Here is a 15,974-nt window from a genome sequence, read left to right as displayed (position 1 = left end):
TGGTGTCCTGGGGCCAAGCGTCTATCATCTGCCATGCCGCCTCAAGAGGCCATTGGCCGCCTTTGATGCAAGTCAACAGCATTCCAGGGCTCGTCATAGGTATGATGCGCCGAAGAACTTACGAGAGGGCGGGGCGCCACGAGGATCTTTATGCAATTGTTCCAACGAATCTTCAGACGATGCTGAACCGCTCTTTCCGGGGATCTCGGTCATGGCCCAATCTCCTTCATGATCGATCTCGCTGTTCAAGTTCTTTAGATGACGGATTCTTGGTACCTGCGGACCACCACCAGCATCGTGCCACAAATAGTGCCTTCGCTATGCGCTGGTTAACATTCGATAGATCATATTTCTGTTCCTGACCAAGGCAATGGCTGCCTTGGGACACGTTCACAAAAACGATTGCAAGTGGTGCCTACGGATAGAGCCTGGGAACGGGGTCAGTGAACTTTCGAAGACACATCAAGAAATCTACTTTCCATACCCCGTTGACCTTCTGAGATGCCCTTGCGAGTGAATAGATCAGAAGGCAAGAAGCTATCGACATCGCCGAGCTACCCAGAGGAAGTCTATTCGTCCACGATGTACGCAATGACGTCTAGGGTATCGACATCGTGCCCATATTTCATTTTACGGGACGGCCTTGAGATAGATCGGACAAAATTCAACATTTGCAGAGGGTGCTCACCCATCTGTGAATGGATAGATTAACCCGAGAGGCGCGGGCCCGGAGGCGTATGCACCGCACGATTGGCTGGGTTCTATTTCTTGCACTGCAGCTGTAGTATGTACGCACCTGCCGTCAGCGCCACAGCAGGGAGTGAACAGGAAAATGACTTTCTCTGAACATACTGGTATTCTCCGGCGCCGGACATACCGCGCGAAGGGGCCGGATCACAGCGTGAGGGGTCTGTAGGATTACTACGTTAGGTTTCATTGCGTGCGTCAGGGGCGGAGCATACGTGAGTGTGCTAGTTCCCGATCAGGGAGGTGGTTGGCCTGCCGAAGTGTCCGTAGTGGTTTGTATACGTTCGTCGACAGATTCAATTAGTAGAGACTACTCCGAAGAGGACTTGGACAAGTTTCTCGAGTGCGCTCGGGCAACGGTAGGCCTCGCTGGTAATCACTTACGTCACCGTATTGGATGCTTTGCTCTGGGCCCCTTACTGCTAGTCTCGACGATGCGCGGAGGCCACAGGCGTATGGCCATGTATTGGACGTACTTATCTCGTATGACTCGGAATACTCCAGACGAAAGAATGTGTCTTGGCGATGTTGAGACCTATATAGAAGAGATCGATCATGTGCATGATGCCGGGGCGCATAAGTATGGACAGAAATGTGTCCGTTGCGTGCGGTGACATGGCGGAGCCATGCAACCTGGGCACCATAAGCAATCGTGCTTGAAAGCAAAGAGGCTAGTGAATTTTGGTGAGCCGTCGCGGAGTGAGGTGCGTGGATGAATTCGAATCCTTTAATATAGATCAACAGGTGGCCAATTCGCGTCAAGCGACGGATGCGAAACGTGGAGAGGCCCATATGGCCATCGAAGGATCATCCATCTCTGCTTCCCCTAGGCTCCGGACAAACTCCACTTGAAGACGTCCTTCCCAATCTTGACGTGCACCTCGCGGGCGTAGAAGGTCCCGACGTGCCGCGCGCGGAGCCTCTCGCCGAACTCGGCGTTTAGGGAAGGTACCAGACTCGGCGGGAAGCGAGCGATGGTAGGGAAATCTTCGATGCCTCGAGGGGACACAGCGGGCGACTCTGTCGATGGCCGTGCATCGTCCGAAGGGACCGAGACCCTTGGTGGGAGTGGAAGCACTGGGCTGGGGGACGATATTGCCGCTGGAGATGTAGACGGCGAATATCCTTCGACTGTGGAAAGAGAGGAGCGATGCAAAAGGGCCCAAGCGAAGGAGGCGTGAAATCGCGGCTCGGCATAGAATCCCTTCTGTTTGAGGGATCGCAGCGTAGGAATGAGCTCATCTGACATAGACTTCAGCTAGGACGAGCGCACATCTCAGTATCAGGACAGATACAAGTAAATTAAACGAAACACGCACTTGGTCATGTCCCGCGCCCACATCGACCGCGAGGAAGGTGCGGGTTCGCTCATCGTTCATAAGCTCTGAAAGAGATGCGAGAGACGCAGAAAAGCTAGAACAAAAAAACAGTCAGTACGACATGGCTACTTATAACGAGTCATGAAGCCACAGACAGCGGGCCCATGACTGCCGATGGCAGTCTCGTTGCCCAAAGTCCAGCTATTTGCATGATGATAAACACCATCGCGGCGAGATAGACCGTTATCACGAGCACGATAGTGCATTAGCTCACTCGTAGCGCGACAATGCCGTCTGGATACTAATCCTCGCCTCCTCGGACGAGACAAGTCATCTATGTGGAGTGCTCTGCCGGTGTTGTCGATGTTGCCGACGCTGAAAATAACCTACACAGAATGGGACTTCGCAATTGCTTTGACCCCGCGTTTCAAGTCCTCGCGTTGATGTGCTCTGAGGTAGATTGGTCGTGTAAGCGAAACGTGAAGCTCGATATCTAACCCGTTGTCGTCTTTGGATTGATCCGACTGCGCCTGGTGGTATCCTGCTCGCTGTTGGTCGGGCAGTCCGATCGGTTGCAATGGTGGCACCGCATTCTTCGCGAAAGCGAATGCCTTCGTCAATAGGTTGCAAAGCGGGGATCTTCGCTCCACGATCAGAGGTAGGTAGACATACGCTGCGTATTGACCCTCAACGTGAGGAGAGGTACGGACTCTCCCTTGGTGAAGAGCTGGGTTGTCGATTGGAATGTTTGGCCGCAAGGTATCCGGAAGTCTCGGTAGCTTTCTATCATGACTAGCGTTAGCGGCATGTTATGCTAACATCGGATCAAGTGCGCGCCTCACCGTCTCTTCGCTGGCGGCGGGGAGCATTGGGACGCTTCCTCGTCCGAGCTTCCATATTGAGCAAGATCCCCGAGCCTCTGCATCGTGCTGCGCGTGGAGAAGATACACCTCGGTGGCGGCGGATATGAATGGTTGGTCGCGGAGGACCAAGAGGTCGCGTGGAGAGGTGTGACGGAGGCGAAGGCCACGAGTCGGGCGCTGCCCAGGCGCTGCGCAAAGCCGAGCCCTAATCGGTCTCGTGACCGTGTCTGCGACGCGTTCGGGCGTCTCGGCGGCTCGCGGCGGCTCACCCACGGTGGTCAGCTGCCCACCGTCGCATTGCGTATTTCGAGGTACTTTCTTGCCGAGAGTCATCTGCGTTATAACATGGGACGCGCTGCTCGCCCGCCTCCTCCTTTCCATCATCTCACACAACGGCCCCAACCGCTCCTGCAGCCATGAGTGAGATCCAGGGCCCTGGTGGGCCTTTGCCTACAATACCGGATGACTTGACGCTTGTGCAATTCATGCTGGACTATCAGCATCCTTCGCGACCTCCGATAGCTCAGCAGGATGCATGGCTAATTGAGGACGCGACAGGAAGGCGAGTGAATGTCGATGAGGTATGGTTCCCCACTACACTTCACTTCCCAAAGGTCTAACAGCATACCGCGCCTCGATAGGTACATACGCGCGTGCAGGCACTAGCTAATGCCTTCAGGCTGCGATGGAACATTGGTGCGTATGAGGGCTCGCTGTCACAGGCTTTGCGCTAATCTCCGTCGCAGAGGATAACGACGTGATTTGTATCTTCAGTCCAAATCACATTGGTGAGCTTTATATTACTGCACCGTGCCGAATGGCAACTGAATGACTCGGTCAGACTACCCAATAGCAATATGGTACAAACCTAGCCCCCCCCCCTCCCTCATGTATGATGAGTACTGAAGGATACTATACAGGGCGGCACATAGATTAGGAGCGACACTGACGTGAGTATTCTGTCTGAACACCCGATACCTTGTAACACTGACTGCTCCCTAGCACGTCAAACCCCACGTTCACATCGGAAGAGCTGCAATACCAACTCAATATGACCAAAGCCAATGCGATCATTGTACACCCCTCGAATCTGCACGTTGCCCTGGATGCTGCTCGCGCGGTAGGCATACCAGCTGAGCGCATCATACTCTTCGACGTCCCTGGGGTTGCGATCGGCTCACAAACCACGATCAGCGAGTTTGTTGGCGAAGGGATGTCCAAACCGCTAAGCTTCACAGAACGTCGATTGAAGCCTGGCGAGGCAAGGACGAAGCTAGCGTTCTTGAGCTTGTCCAGCGGGACGACTGGGAAACCCAAGGTAAGCTTTGTCGGTCATGAGATTCAAGCGACGACTCATGCAACGTACACGAAATCCTAGGCTGTTTGCATACCTCATATTTCGCCGATAGCGAACGTTATCATGATGGCACATACAGGCAATCTACAGACAGCACCTATGAAGAAGCGTTCGTATAGACCAGGAGATGTAGGGATGGCTTGTGCGTGAATCCAGTCCAGCGTGCTGTCACTTATAGCTGAAGAGTCTTGCAGTGCTTCCCTTCTACCGTGAGCGATTCGCTTGCATCAGTCATTATGTCGCGTACCGACTTGTATGCACCTAGATATATATGGTCTAGTGGTCGTAATGCACTTCGCTATCTTCTTTGGGGTATGGCAAGGCCACTTCTAGAAGATGCTGTTCTCTGACCATTCCTTGCAGATGTCCATGGTCGTAATACCCAAATTCAACTTCACGGACATGCTGAAGAGCATAGAGCGTCATCGAATTAACTATATCCCGTAGGCGTGTCACTTACTCTATCATACCCTCGCTGATCGTGTCTGTGATCAGTGTCGTGCCCCCCATTGTAGTGTTGCTGTGCAAGGTGAATCTCTTCCGTAGGGCACTCGATATCATTGACCGATGCTATGTCTCTGAAGCACCCGGATGCCCTGAAGTACGATCTGAGCTCGCTTCGCGCCTTGAAGAGCGGCGCAGCTCCCCTTTCAGCAGAAGCCATTAAACAGCTGAGCGAACGCCTCCCTAAGATGAGCATCGGCCAGTCCTACGGTACGCCGATCCCAAAGCCCCTCACATGACTTTCCTGAGATGGCCATATCACCTAGGTATGACAGAGACTTGCACGACGGTCACCTTCCCACAGCTCGATATGCATATCGGTACTCCTGGTAGCGCGGGCAGGCTCCTACCAGGTGTCCGCGCAAAGGTGATGGATCCCGATGGCAAGCTGCTAGGCTATAACCAGCCGGGTCAGTTGGTTGTCTGGAGTCCGGCGAATGCACTCGGATATTTGAGTAACGAACAAGCGTGAGTACGGATGCACAAGCATGTTGTTACCATGCTCGAGCTTACATGTACACTTCCTGTAGCACGAAGGAGACTTTCGTAGATGGGTGAGTACGTTCAGGGACGGCGCGTCATGGGGCTTTGCTGAACAGCCCGAAAGTTGGATATACACTGGTGATGAGGTCATCATCAACGAGCAGAAGGATGTCTTTGTTGTCGATCGGATCAAGGTGCGCGTAGAGTATAGTTGCGACCGAAGGTATTCACATATTCACTTTGTTACTTCAAGGAATTGCTGAAGGTCCGAGGCTTCCAAGGTCAGTCATGTCTGCTATTTGTCTCGCACTATGATTTCTCATGGGGTATCCTTCAAACGTACAGTGGCTCCTGCAGAGCTCGAAGGCCACCTCCTCGACCACCCCGATGTCACGGACGTCTGTGTCGTTGGTCTCCCAGACGAGTACAGCGGCGAAGTTCCCCTCGCTTTCATCGTCCCCACACCTGCTGCCGTAGAACGCATAAAGAAGGATCCTCAGGAGGAGGCACGAACCAAACTATCTATCATGAAGGTGTGTTGCGTACGCTCTCCGCTCGGCACGTTGAGCTTTGACCTGTACACAACGTCATCTCTAGCACGTCGCCGATGCGAAGGTAAACTATAAACAGCTTGCCGGCGGTGTGGAATTCGTCGATGCCATCCCGAAGAACCCTAGCGGGAAGTTGCTACGCCGGTTCTTGCGCGAGCGAGCAAAGGAACTGCAGGCAGCAGGGAAGCTCTCCTCGTCAGTCAGCTCGAAGGCCAGACTGTAGATGTGTCGTTCCTCTCGGAGGCGCTGGAGAAATTCTGTATAGGTTCTCCTAAACGTATGTAGAGAAGATATCACCATGTCGCTACGCACTGTGTAAATGCTAGGAAGCTTTGTAGTATACCTTCAATATGTAGTAAGTATCCTGCCGCCGGATCCGAGATCATTCATGTTGCCGCGATCCCGCCTGAATCGTGCCCCTCCCTTGATCCCCAGCCCCCGCTCAGAGTGTCGTTTCTTGTGACTCTTGTCCCCCCTAAGACTTGTTGTACTTAAGCTTGGACCGTACTGCTAAGTGCCCGCAAGTTCCACGTGGAAGTATTGTCTCAAATGACAACAGTCCTTGAAAGGCAATTGACTCTCCGTTAGAAACGTAATCGCCCGTCATTGTCATGTGAGGGCCATGTAACGCCCGCTCGCGCGGTGGCGACGCCAGCACCCCTTCACTGCCGACGACGACGACGACGCTTCCACTTTTCGACGCTGCGCTACTTTACGACCCAGGAGCCTGAACCTACCTAGTCTCTCTTTACTTTTCCCACTCAATGGGCCAGTCTGTCTCAAGACATCTCCCATCTCGCTCGCCTCAACCTGTCCGCGAAGATAACACGCCTCCCGAGCCTGGCAGCGGCAGCAGGCCGTCTCCAGCAGGCTCAAGAACTGCTTCTGCCACTAGCAAACGTTCTCGAAGATCTTCATTTCGGCGCAGCCTCCTAGGCTTGGTCCCGCGCTCGGACTCGTCAACGTCCGTACGCAGTAGCACACCGCCGTCGAGTGCAGAGAGCAGTCAATCGCCGAAGAAACGATGGCGCTCCTCGTTTGCAAGACGTAGCTCAAAGGCACCGATACCTCCCCAGCTGACAGAGCTGCGGCAGGATGAACCGCACACAGAGGCAGCAGTGGAGGTTGGAAGCAGTCAGACTGAGGAGCACGCGCCTGGTACGCACACACATCCACCGATTCCTGACATCGTCATATCGGGCGAGCCTCCGCCCGAGGCGGAGACTGTCGCGGCGGCCGAAGAGCTACAGGACGTCGATGAGGATGTGAAGGAGTGGCTGGGCGAGCAGGAGGAGCAAGGCATCCCGAGCGATGCTGTCCCTCGGGCCGACGGCGATGCGACACTAGAGCCTACGTCGCCGTCTGAGATGCACGTAGACGACGCCACAATCCCCATAGCTGCGAGCCCGCCTCCAGCATCGACCGAGCCAAACCCGGACTCGCCGCCGGAAGCCGAGGCGCCCCCACAGGCACCGCGTCAATTTCCACCTCCTGGCACGCTGGTGGTCGTACAAGGCGTCGTAAACACCACCGATGTCCCCTCCTCCGATCGCGCAGCATCGTCGTCTCGACGCCCATCACGCTCGACGACACCACGCCCGTCTGGCCTGCAGGCTGTAGCTGGGCAGCGCCAGGGGGATTCTACATCAGTTTCTGCGGCTCGTGATGGCGAGCGGCATGGTACGAGGAATAGGCTGTCCTCGTTCATTAATCGCTCGAGGCTATCACCCGATTCTCGGTCGGCCGAGCCTCCATCGTCGAATCGCAGCTCAGCAGTCTCCTCAGATCTGTCATCGAGTATCGCTGGCCAGGACACAGTCTCTGCGGAGGAATCATCGATCGCGGATGACCACGACTCTGACCACGACGACGGCGATGCACACCCAAGACCACTGTCGCAGGGCAGCATTGATGTATTGGGAACATTGCTCAGGTAAGCTCACCAGGCATACAATCAAGACGATTGTTGACATTTCCGACACAGCGTTGCTGCGGCTGCCACTGCCGCTTCGCTGTTCTCCCCAGGTTTTGCTTTTCCCGGAGCGAACAACAGCGGTAACAGCTCAGATGCAGTACGGCCCATGTCACCAACCCCGACAGCGGGCCTGGGTAACCTTGCTGGCTTGGGTGCTCTTGCCGGATTAGGCATGGATCCGTCTGGTGCCAGCGTAGGTCAGGGCCAGGGAGCCTCACAACCCAGGGACGGACGTGACCGTATCCGGAACGTCTGGGAGAGTGTGCGCGACCGCCTAGGGCTTCAACCTCGTGGACAGTCAGACGGTAACGCTTCAGCTGAGGGTGACAATCCGAATGAGATCCGTATGCGTCCTGGCGACATGTTCGCTGAGATGGCGCGCGCTCTCAACATCGGCCTCGGGCTCGGGGATGGGAACGTTCCTGGGACTCGCCAGTCGGACTCGAATGACGGAGACGACGTGCCTGCGACCGAGGAAGGTGCTGATACTGCAGATGCTGCCGCCGGTGATCATGCCGAGCGACCACCGCCGCCTGAAGACAGCTTTGAGCGATTCCTGTTGAACCTCCAGGCGGATCTCAGGGCAGCATTGTCTGACGATGGCGCTGGTCACGGGGAATCAAGGAGAGAGAGGAACAGCGTGCTCTCTTCTGTTCCTTCCACCTTTGCTTCTTCCGAAGACCAGCAGCCCGTAGCAGGGCCTTCAAATCCCCGCCCATCGGCCGACTCTGCGCAGATGGCTGAGGCTGCAGCGCAGACCTCTGACAGTTGTGCTGAGGGCGAAGATGACCTTCCTCCGCTTCAGGACGTGTCCGATTCCGATTCTGACTCTGACAACGAGGGCGATGATGACGATGACGATGCTTCGCACGACAACCATGCTGAACGCTCAGACGCGCCTCGCTCACCACGGACACCGACTCCAATACCTACCGGGCCGTTCCCGTTCGGACCCGACACCCGGCATGCAGGCGATGGCGAGCGGAGACCGCCAGGCGTCAACCTATGGCGGTTATACCGCTTTGCGCCTATTCCTGCTTCTCATACTGCTGGGCATGCGGCCGGCACGAGTGCTGTCCCTACAAACCCGCCTGCAGACGCTCATGCCACACCCTCGCCTGGAGCTCCTACTAGTACCACAGCCGACGAACCCGACACCGCTGCACCTACTCACGCAGAGGACGTGGAAGACAGTGCGACGCCGTCGACAGCACCTGCGACAGATCCGAACGCGAACGTCGTTGTGCCTGTCATCGTAGTCGGCCTCCAGTCCGTCGACATGAATCGCAACAACGATAATGCGCATACACATGGCCCTGACGTCCAGACCCAAGATGACACACGGTCATCGGAGAGTGATTCGCGTTCGTTAGATGAGTGGCGGGACAGTCCTACCCCCGGAGCAGGTGCTGGCCAGTCGCAATCGCGTGGAAGGACGTGGCAATCCCGTGCGGCAAGTGCACTCAGGGGCTTGCGGCCTGGACGTCGTACGTCGAGGAACAGGCAAAACAGGGATACTGGTGCGAGGACGTTCTTGATCTATGTCATCGGAGGTACGTATCTTGTATTCTCCCTATACTCTTGCTACAGCGGTTATTTGTATAGGTTACTACCCGCCGAATCACCACATGGTCACTGGCTCGGACAGCCTCGACTCCTATGAGGCTTTATGGTATGTCTCTGACGCTTCAGATACAAATCGAACGATCATCTGACAACGTTCCACAGGGAACTTGCTGAGCTGTTGGGCCAAGTGAAGCCGCCCGTCGCGACACGGGAAGACATCGACAATTCTGGCCTGCAGATCATCAAGTCCTCCGAGCTTGCACGTTATGAGGAAGAAGGTCGCGTTGCGTCCAACTGTGTCGAGCGAGTGAGTAATACATCGATATGTATGCATGCTCATTGGTTACTGACTTCCCTGGTCAGTGCCTGATCTGCCTCGAGGACTATGAGCCGGAAGATGCCCTACGCCTCATGTCATGCAAACATGCTTACCACCAGGAGTGCGTCGATAGATGGCTGCAAGTTGGCCGGAACAACTGTCCTGCTTGTCGGTCTAAGGTTTGTCACGCATGATACTGTCCAGACAAGACGTAACCTGACATTCTTTGTCAGGGTGTCTCCACTGTCGGTGATTCTCCGTCTTCATAGTATTCTCGTCAGTCGAGGTGCATTTGTAACATAAAAGCCATACATGGTCACCGTCTCTCCTTCTCATTTCTCATGGACAATTTCTCAGGCTCCGGTTCAGCATTCATTCGCCTATTCCACTGTATAGTTTCGCATCGATATCTGCTCTCACATGTAGCGTCGTTCATCCCCTGCTCCGTTTGACTGACATCGAATCATTTGCTCCCGACGTTGTCATTGTCAAGTATAATATGCGTGAATTCGAGATGGTTTACAGTCTGCGTCAATATGAATACTGTACGTTATTATTTGATCCATTCTTCAGCCTGGCGACATAGCCCGTCAGCGCGTCAGCCATCAGCTGCTATAACTTACAACACAACAACTGACAGAAGGTCAGGAAGACTTATACGGGCGTCTCCGACTAAGTACCGTGGGCTCTAGCGTCAATTCGCGGATCGGGTCTCCTCACGCTACTACTACGTACCAACACCGAGTGACTGAAGTACTGAAGGCCTCCGCGACCCATACGTGGATGCTAGACATGAGTCTTCGTCGTCGCTTTGGGGTGTTCGTGATCTATGCTGGCCTCGCGTTGGCGATCCAAAGACCGTTTTCTACGCGGCCTCGCACCGCACCGCCGGTTCCACAGCCAGATCCATGGTCCCTCGCAGGTGCCATGGGCAGTTATGATACAGGTCTTTTTACGCCGTTCGAAGATCTGAATGCTCTTTCGGCTTCTGAGTTTACGGTACTACACCACCCGGCCTTCCCTAGGCACGGTGTAAGGATCAAGAAATCCGACTTCTGTGACGGATCCGTCGGGTAGGGAGACACCGAACAACCTCTCACAACGTCCTCGCTGACGCGTGTGTCGCGGACTAGAGCCTACACCGGATACATTGACGTCCAGGCTCGCCACCTGTTCTTCTATTTCTTCGAGAGCAGGAATGATCCCGACAAGGACGATGTGATATTCTGGACCAACGGAGGACCAGGATGCTCGTCATCCTTGGGACTGTTCATGGAGTTGGGTACGCGACGAAGTCTTTGTCCCACAGGATACTTATTGACTGGATGCTGTAGGGCCCTGCAGGGTTACGAACCCGGACAACGCAACATACAACCCTTACTCCTGGAACGAGAAGGCCAATATTTTCTTCATAGATCAGCCCATAGGCGTTGGATTCTCCTATGCCGAATTTGGGGAAACTGTTGTACGTTTTTGACTGCTCGTCCGCGAAAGCGTTGGGAGTAATCGACGCTCAACGCCCTCTTGCCAGGGTAACACAGTGGACGCGGCGAAAGACATAGCTGCCTTTGTGGCTATATTCTTCGAACATTTCCACAAGTTCAAGGGTAGATCATTCCACATGGCTGGAGAATCTTATGGGGTAACATTATCCACGACTCGGGAAGAACGACGCAGCTCATGCTGTCCGTGCAGGGTCGTTATATTCCTGTTTTCGCCTCGGAAGTTTATGATCAAAATGTCAAGCTCGAAGCGGTGGGGATGACCCCTATAAACCTTACGTCTGTGATGATAGGTATGCGATCTCTGAGTCTGTTGGTCTGTGCGCCGTTCTAAAACGTTTACGGCGCAGGCAACGGATGTACGGACTGGTCCGGTATGACGGCCGCCTATTTCGATATGCAGTGCAGGCCCATGTCTCAACCACCAATTATGGATATCAAGTAAGCGTCACTTGTCGGCACGCGACGAGGTCCATTCACCGCCTGCAGGTCCTGTGTTCGGATGAAACAGGCCGTACGTGCCCATTTGTGGTACTGGTTTGCTGATCTAACTTTTCTCCCAGTTACCTCGTTGCCAGCATATGATGAAGGAGTCTTGCCTAGATCGGTTCGATAGTATCGACTGCGAGGCAGCCAACAATTTCTGCAATGCAGAGCTGTATGATCCGTTTTTCGCGACAGGTGAGTTCTTCCGGCCAAGACGACGCCACAGTAAAATGTAAATTTTCGTCAGGATACAACCCATACGATATAAGCAAGCCCTGGTGCGTCTCCCGACGCTACTTGCAGGTAATAAATGACTCAAAGACTCACATAGTGACGGGAGAATCGAAGATACACTTTGTTATCCTGTTACTAAGTACGTCACTCTGACACGGACTGATTGCGTGCTATTCGTTATACAAGACACTCCACAGAGCCATTGGCCAGTACTTGGACAAGCCCGACGTTCGGTCGCTGCTTGGCGTAGATCCGGCCGTCGGTGCCAACTTCTCCAGCTGCGACGACGATGTCGCTGACGCCTTCGACGCGTCCCAAGATTTTCTCTTCCCCACGGAGCTTTACCTCTCTGCCCTCCTGGAGAGGGGTGTCCGCGTGCTCATCTACGTCGGGGCGAACGACTGGATCTGCAACTGGGTTGGTGCTTGCCTACCTGTACTGCGAACGATCTCTGACTATTAGGCGATGGACTGCAGGTGGGAAACGATCGGATGACACTAGGGTTGAATTGGCATGGAAAAGCCGACTTCGTGTCGCAGCCGCTGAGAGAATGGAAGGTGGACGGCGAAGTGGCAGGCTTGGCTAGGAGTGCAGGACCTCTGACATTCGTGACGATCGATGGGGCAGGGCATATGGTGAGACTGCCTGCGCCGAATACGCTGGCATTGAGACATGGTCTAACTTGCGAGCAACTACTAGGTTCCATATGACAAGCCGCTACAATCCCTTGAGTTGACCAAGCGGTGGCTTGCCGGCCGAGATCCTTGATTTCTCTTTGGTAACAAATGAACTACGTGCGGACCAGAATGGAAGTGCTGAAGGTACGCAAGCTTTAGTCGTCTCATACATGAAGAACACACTGACCAGAGCTACTGATAGCCAGATAAATTTCTCTTGCGTAATGGCATATCACAGGCTCACTTGTCTACAGCCTTGATGCTTACCCCTACGTAGTCTAGGCAACTGCTGGAGCAAAGACAATTTTTTGTTGCTGTCCAAGTCGCCCTCTTGAATCCACTGCCAGAGAATGCGCCACACCAGTGGTCGTTAAGTTCAGCCATACCTCAGCGCCATATCGTTGCACACACGCTGGTGGACGAAAGCCCCACTTTGCCTCGAAAACATTCGATAATCAGACTAAGTAACTTACTTATGTAAGTAAGAGCCTGTGGCCATTGCATTGACTAGGGGCAACGCCATTCTGGAACGCGTCCCCCGTCACGTGACCCAGACGCGTCGAAAAGGTGGACGCGCCGTCCCTCGATGCCTTTAGCTAACGGGTACAGGGCATGTAAAATGATCATTATATTCTCCAGGACTGCTATACACATAAAGAAGGTATAGGTAGCATTACAGAGCTATATACTGCTCGCGTTGTGAGCAATTAGGTCAAATATAGAAGGTATTTTCTACAACGGAGGAGTGTATCATATGTACAGCGTGTTCATGGGCGCGATTAACCTCTTTGAGGTGCTGATACTTACTAGTCTATAGCTACAAGTAAATGAATGGTCAGTCCGTGGAAAGCTCGTTGACCCCCTTTCGATGACAAGCCCCAGAGGATGCTCACTAGACCTTGCAGGCGGTCCATCTTCAAGTTCTTTGCGCCAGCAAGCCCGGGGGTCACACGGACGCCTCGCACACGTAGCCACGCGAGCTGGAGCTTGATATCATCGCGTGTAATGCCCTTGAAGTTAGCAGGATCGCTCCAATAGTTTGGATCGAGACGGACGGCGATCACATTGACTCTGGCCGGCCTTGTAGTCCGAGCTGCAGAACCGAGTGGTTGGACACCAAGAACTTGCGCCCTTTGAGCTCTACTCGGTCGTCTAGAGTCAAACCCGAAGAAGAAATGACCCATAGAGCCATAGGTCTGTGTCGGATGTTCAGAGCGCGTTCCGGCCTGCGTAGAACAGAGCAAACGCGAACGAAGCAGGCGTTTGAGCGCGTCGCGTCGCGCGCGTTCTGCTTACGTAATGCGCGTCGCCCTCGCACGAAAAGGTGCACTTTTCGAGTACTCGCTGCGAACTCGATGTCGCAACAAGCGCGTCACAATCACCTTGAACATCCATTCCGTCTAACGTTCAGGACAGAATAATTTTATGCACATCGATCTTCCCCCTGCCAGAACAAAGCCGTCCGAACGAGGTATCCAGAAATTCTGTCCAGAAGACTCTCTCAAGTATGATTTTACATGATTTGTGGTTGTGTTATCCGAATATTTTGTGTAGGAGAAGGGAGAGTAAAGTGCACCTCTTTTCGCGCCCACCTTTGGGACACGGTAGGCGCGTCGCGCGCGGACGCGTCGGAGTTTGAACTGTATGGCGTTGCCCCTAGTCAATTGCATTCGACGGGGTGTGACATGTGACATACGGCACGTGCAGAGAACGCGTCGCGTCAACGAGGCGCGCGCCGCGCGAGATTGAACTCAACAGCCTCTACCTGAGCATGTGCATGAGCGACAACTGCACGCGGTGTCACTGCAGTGATAGAAGTGAGACCGCAACGAAGTATGTCTGTGTCATCCCTCGCTGTCTCACTGGCTGGTAATAATACACCCTCTTCCTGTGCCTTTTTCAAGTGATCAACCATGCGCAAATGTCTGATCTGCCCCGAGCGCGATAAGACGGCCTGCAATAAGTAGCCACCGGTTCATGTCAGCGAGAGCTGTCCGGCCTGCAAAGTCTTTGCGTTGCTTGCTAACTGCACCGTCAACTCGCTGCCCGGCTAGCATGCACTTCCTTGGTCCGTTACTCGCATGCGCATTGTGGTTTAGATCAGCTGCTGCTTGGCCTCAGGGACTGTGGTCCAGGTACGATGGCGAGGTCCTGGAGAGGGCCTACGGGAAGGCTCTGTTCTCCCCGAAGGTTGTCGTCGTTAGCATGGTAAGTAGTCGCGTGGATCGTCTCTGTCCAAGAATTGATCCTCTGTAGTTCTCGCCCGAGGCGGAAGTGTGGTACGGAATCCCGGAGTTCAACATCTTGGCAATCAACATCTCCGTCCCCGGCCTCTCGATGCTGTACCCCGACGTTCACTGCACCGCTGACGGCGAGATATGCCAGGTGACGACGGGCGAATCCGGTGAGCGACGCGCTGAGCGGGCACACGACCGCCCTCTGTCACGTCCCACGATTCTGACAACCCCTCCCACAGAGATCAATGCGGCCACGACCATCGGCTCCCTCGTCGCGTCGCCGTACTTCAACTTCTCCCAGACGTATTTCATGATCGCGGGCATCGCTGGCGTGAACCCGGAGGTCGCCACGCTCGGATCCGTCACCTTTGCAAAGTACGCCGTCCAGGTCGCCCTGCAGTACGAATTTGATGCCCGCGAGATGCCTGAGAACTTCACCACGGGTTATGTGCCCTTGGGCGCCACCGCGCCAGGCCAGTATCCCACGTCAATCTATGGCACTGAGGTATTTGAGGTGAACGAAGCTCTGCGAGACTTGGTGAGTACCCCATTCGGACTAAATCACCGTAACAAGACTGACAAGTGCCACCTGCAGGCCATAGCATTTGCCAATGCCGCCGACCTGACCGACTCGGACGCCGCAGTTTCCTATCGTGCGAAGTACGCCGCAGCGACAAGATACGCCGCGGGTGCGACAGGCCCGAGCGTCGTCCCGTGCGACGTCGCCACCTCGGACGTGTACTACTCCGGCACGCTCCTCTCCGAGGCGTTCGCAAACACCACCACGCTCTTGACGAACGGCAGCGGGATCTATTGCACGACCGCGCAGGAGGACAACGCGAGCCTCGAGGCGCTCCTCCGCGGCGCGATGCATGGGCGCGTCGACTTCAGCCGGATCATCGTGATGCGCACGGCGAGTGACTTTGACAGGCCGTACCCCGGCGAGGCGGCCTCGTTCAACTTACTCTGGGCGGACCAGGGTGGGTTCGAGCCTGCCATTCAGAACATATACAAGGCGGGTATCAAGGTATTGGAGGGGATCATCGAGGGCTGGGAGGGGTCCTTCAAGAAGGGCATCGCGCCGACGAATTACGTCGGGGACATATTTGGCACTCTGGGCGGCACGCCCGACTTTGGGTGAGACCGCCTTCGTA

At 54.7% G+C, this 15,974-nt stretch overlaps 5 protein-coding genes across 5 annotated transcripts; 4 read left to right on the top strand and 1 right to left on the bottom strand.

The window, feature by feature from the left end:
* Positions 1 to 1,152: 1,152 nt before the first annotated feature.
* C8Q71DRAFT_789426 (uncharacterized protein) lies at positions 1,153 to 3,096 on the bottom strand. Its single transcript, XM_047925258.1, has 4 exons — positions 2,909 to 3,096; positions 2,457 to 2,849; positions 2,067 to 2,160; positions 1,153 to 2,005 (listed from the first exon to the last, which is right to left on the bottom strand). The coding sequence occupies exons 1-4, from the start codon at positions 2,989 to 2,991 to the stop codon at positions 1,574 to 1,576; spliced, it is 1,002 nt and encodes a 333-aa protein (XP_047773113.1). The 5' UTR covers positions 2,992 to 3,096; the 3' UTR covers positions 1,153 to 1,573.
* Positions 3,097 to 3,208: 112 nt separating this feature from the next.
* C8Q71DRAFT_396826 (amp dependent CoA ligase) lies at positions 3,209 to 6,403 on the top strand. The gene is made up of 18 exons (XM_047918304.1): positions 3,209 to 3,510; positions 3,571 to 3,625; positions 3,676 to 3,717; positions 3,771 to 3,789; positions 3,850 to 3,879; positions 3,932 to 4,247; positions 4,308 to 4,428; positions 4,481 to 4,495; positions 4,552 to 4,598; positions 4,650 to 4,729; positions 4,782 to 4,815; positions 4,871 to 5,000; positions 5,057 to 5,258; positions 5,321 to 5,344; positions 5,398 to 5,467; positions 5,527 to 5,554; positions 5,619 to 5,806; positions 5,871 to 6,403. Exons 1-18 carry the CDS (start codon positions 3,346 to 3,348, stop codon positions 6,045 to 6,047), a joined length of 1,743 nt encoding a protein of 580 aa, XP_047773112.1. The 5' UTR covers positions 3,209 to 3,345; the 3' UTR covers positions 6,048 to 6,403.
* Positions 6,404 to 7,191: 788 nt separating this feature from the next.
* Positions 7,192 to 9,878, top strand: C8Q71DRAFT_717942 (uncharacterized protein; the record flags this gene model as incomplete). The annotated part of the gene is made up of 5 exons (XM_047921202.1): positions 7,192 to 7,757; positions 7,809 to 9,352; positions 9,405 to 9,471; positions 9,528 to 9,672; positions 9,729 to 9,878. 5 exons carry the CDS (start codon positions 7,192 to 7,194, stop codon positions 9,876 to 9,878), a joined length of 2,472 nt encoding a protein of 823 aa, XP_047773111.1.
* A 515-nt stretch (positions 9,879 to 10,393) lies between these two features.
* Positions 10,394 to 12,959, top strand: C8Q71DRAFT_789417 (serine carboxypeptidase). The gene is made up of 14 exons (XM_047925257.1): positions 10,394 to 10,757; positions 10,818 to 10,966; positions 11,019 to 11,149; positions 11,216 to 11,326; positions 11,380 to 11,479; positions 11,537 to 11,627; positions 11,676 to 11,700; positions 11,750 to 11,867; positions 11,920 to 11,950; positions 12,004 to 12,045; positions 12,104 to 12,323; positions 12,383 to 12,541; positions 12,606 to 12,727; positions 12,786 to 12,959. Exons 1-13 carry the CDS (start codon positions 10,468 to 10,470, stop codon positions 12,672 to 12,674), a joined length of 1,536 nt encoding a protein of 511 aa, XP_047773110.1. The 5' UTR covers positions 10,394 to 10,467; the 3' UTR covers positions 12,675 to 12,727; positions 12,786 to 12,959.
* A 1,679-nt stretch (positions 12,960 to 14,638) lies between these two features.
* On the top strand, positions 14,639 to 15,961 carry C8Q71DRAFT_717868 (purine nucleoside permease-like protein; the record flags this gene model as incomplete). Its single annotated transcript, XM_047921195.1, has 4 exons — positions 14,639 to 14,791; positions 14,840 to 14,987; positions 15,060 to 15,358; positions 15,416 to 15,961. The coding sequence occupies 4 exons, from the start codon at positions 14,639 to 14,641 to the stop codon at positions 15,959 to 15,961; spliced, it is 1,146 nt and encodes a 381-aa protein (XP_047773109.1).
* Positions 15,962 to 15,974: the final 13 nt, after the last annotated feature.

Source organism: Rhodofomes roseus (genome assembly GCF_022264815.1).
Source record: "Rhodofomes roseus strain CIRM-BRFM 1785 chromosome Unknown C8Q71scaffold_36, whole genome shotgun sequence".
NCBI lineage: Eukaryota > Fungi > Basidiomycota > Agaricomycetes > Polyporales > Fomitopsidaceae > Rhodofomes > Rhodofomes roseus.
The sequence above is the reverse complement of the archived record's forward strand: the minus strand, read 5'-3'. Positions and strand labels throughout refer to the sequence as shown.

Coding starts and splice junctions, on each gene's coding strand:
- C8Q71DRAFT_789426 (XM_047925258.1), bottom strand. CDS start 2,991: ATGCAGAGGCTCGGGGATCTTGCTCAATATGGAAGCTCGGACGAGGAA. Junction 2,850..2,908: donor CCGCCGCCAGCGAAGAGACG/GTGAGGCGCGCA, acceptor TAGTCATGATAG/AAAGCTACCGAGACTTCCGG. Junction 2,161..2,456: donor ATTGCGAAGTCCCATTCTGT/GTAGGTTATTTT, acceptor TTTTTGTTCTAG/CTTTTCTGCGTCTCTCGCAT.
- C8Q71DRAFT_396826 (XM_047918304.1), top strand. CDS start 3,346: ATGAGTGAGATCCAGGGCCCTGGTGGGCCTTTGCCTACAATACCGGAT. Junction 4,248..4,307: donor GGACGACTGGGAAACCCAAG/GTAAGCTTTGTC, acceptor ACGAAATCCTAG/GCTGTTTGCATACCTCATAT. Junction 5,345..5,397: donor AAGGAGACTTTCGTAGATGG/GTGAGTACGTTC, acceptor ACAGCCCGAAAG/TTGGATATACACTGGTGATG.
- C8Q71DRAFT_789417 (XM_047925257.1), top strand. CDS start 10,468: ATGCTAGACATGAGTCTTCGTCGTCGCTTTGGGGTGTTCGTGATCTAT. Junction 10,758..10,817: donor TTCTGTGACGGATCCGTCGG/GTAGGGAGACAC, acceptor GTCGCGGACTAG/AGCCTACACCGGATACATTG. Junction 11,868..11,919: donor TGATCCGTTTTTCGCGACAG/GTGAGTTCTTCC, acceptor AATTTTCGTCAG/GATACAACCCATACGATATA.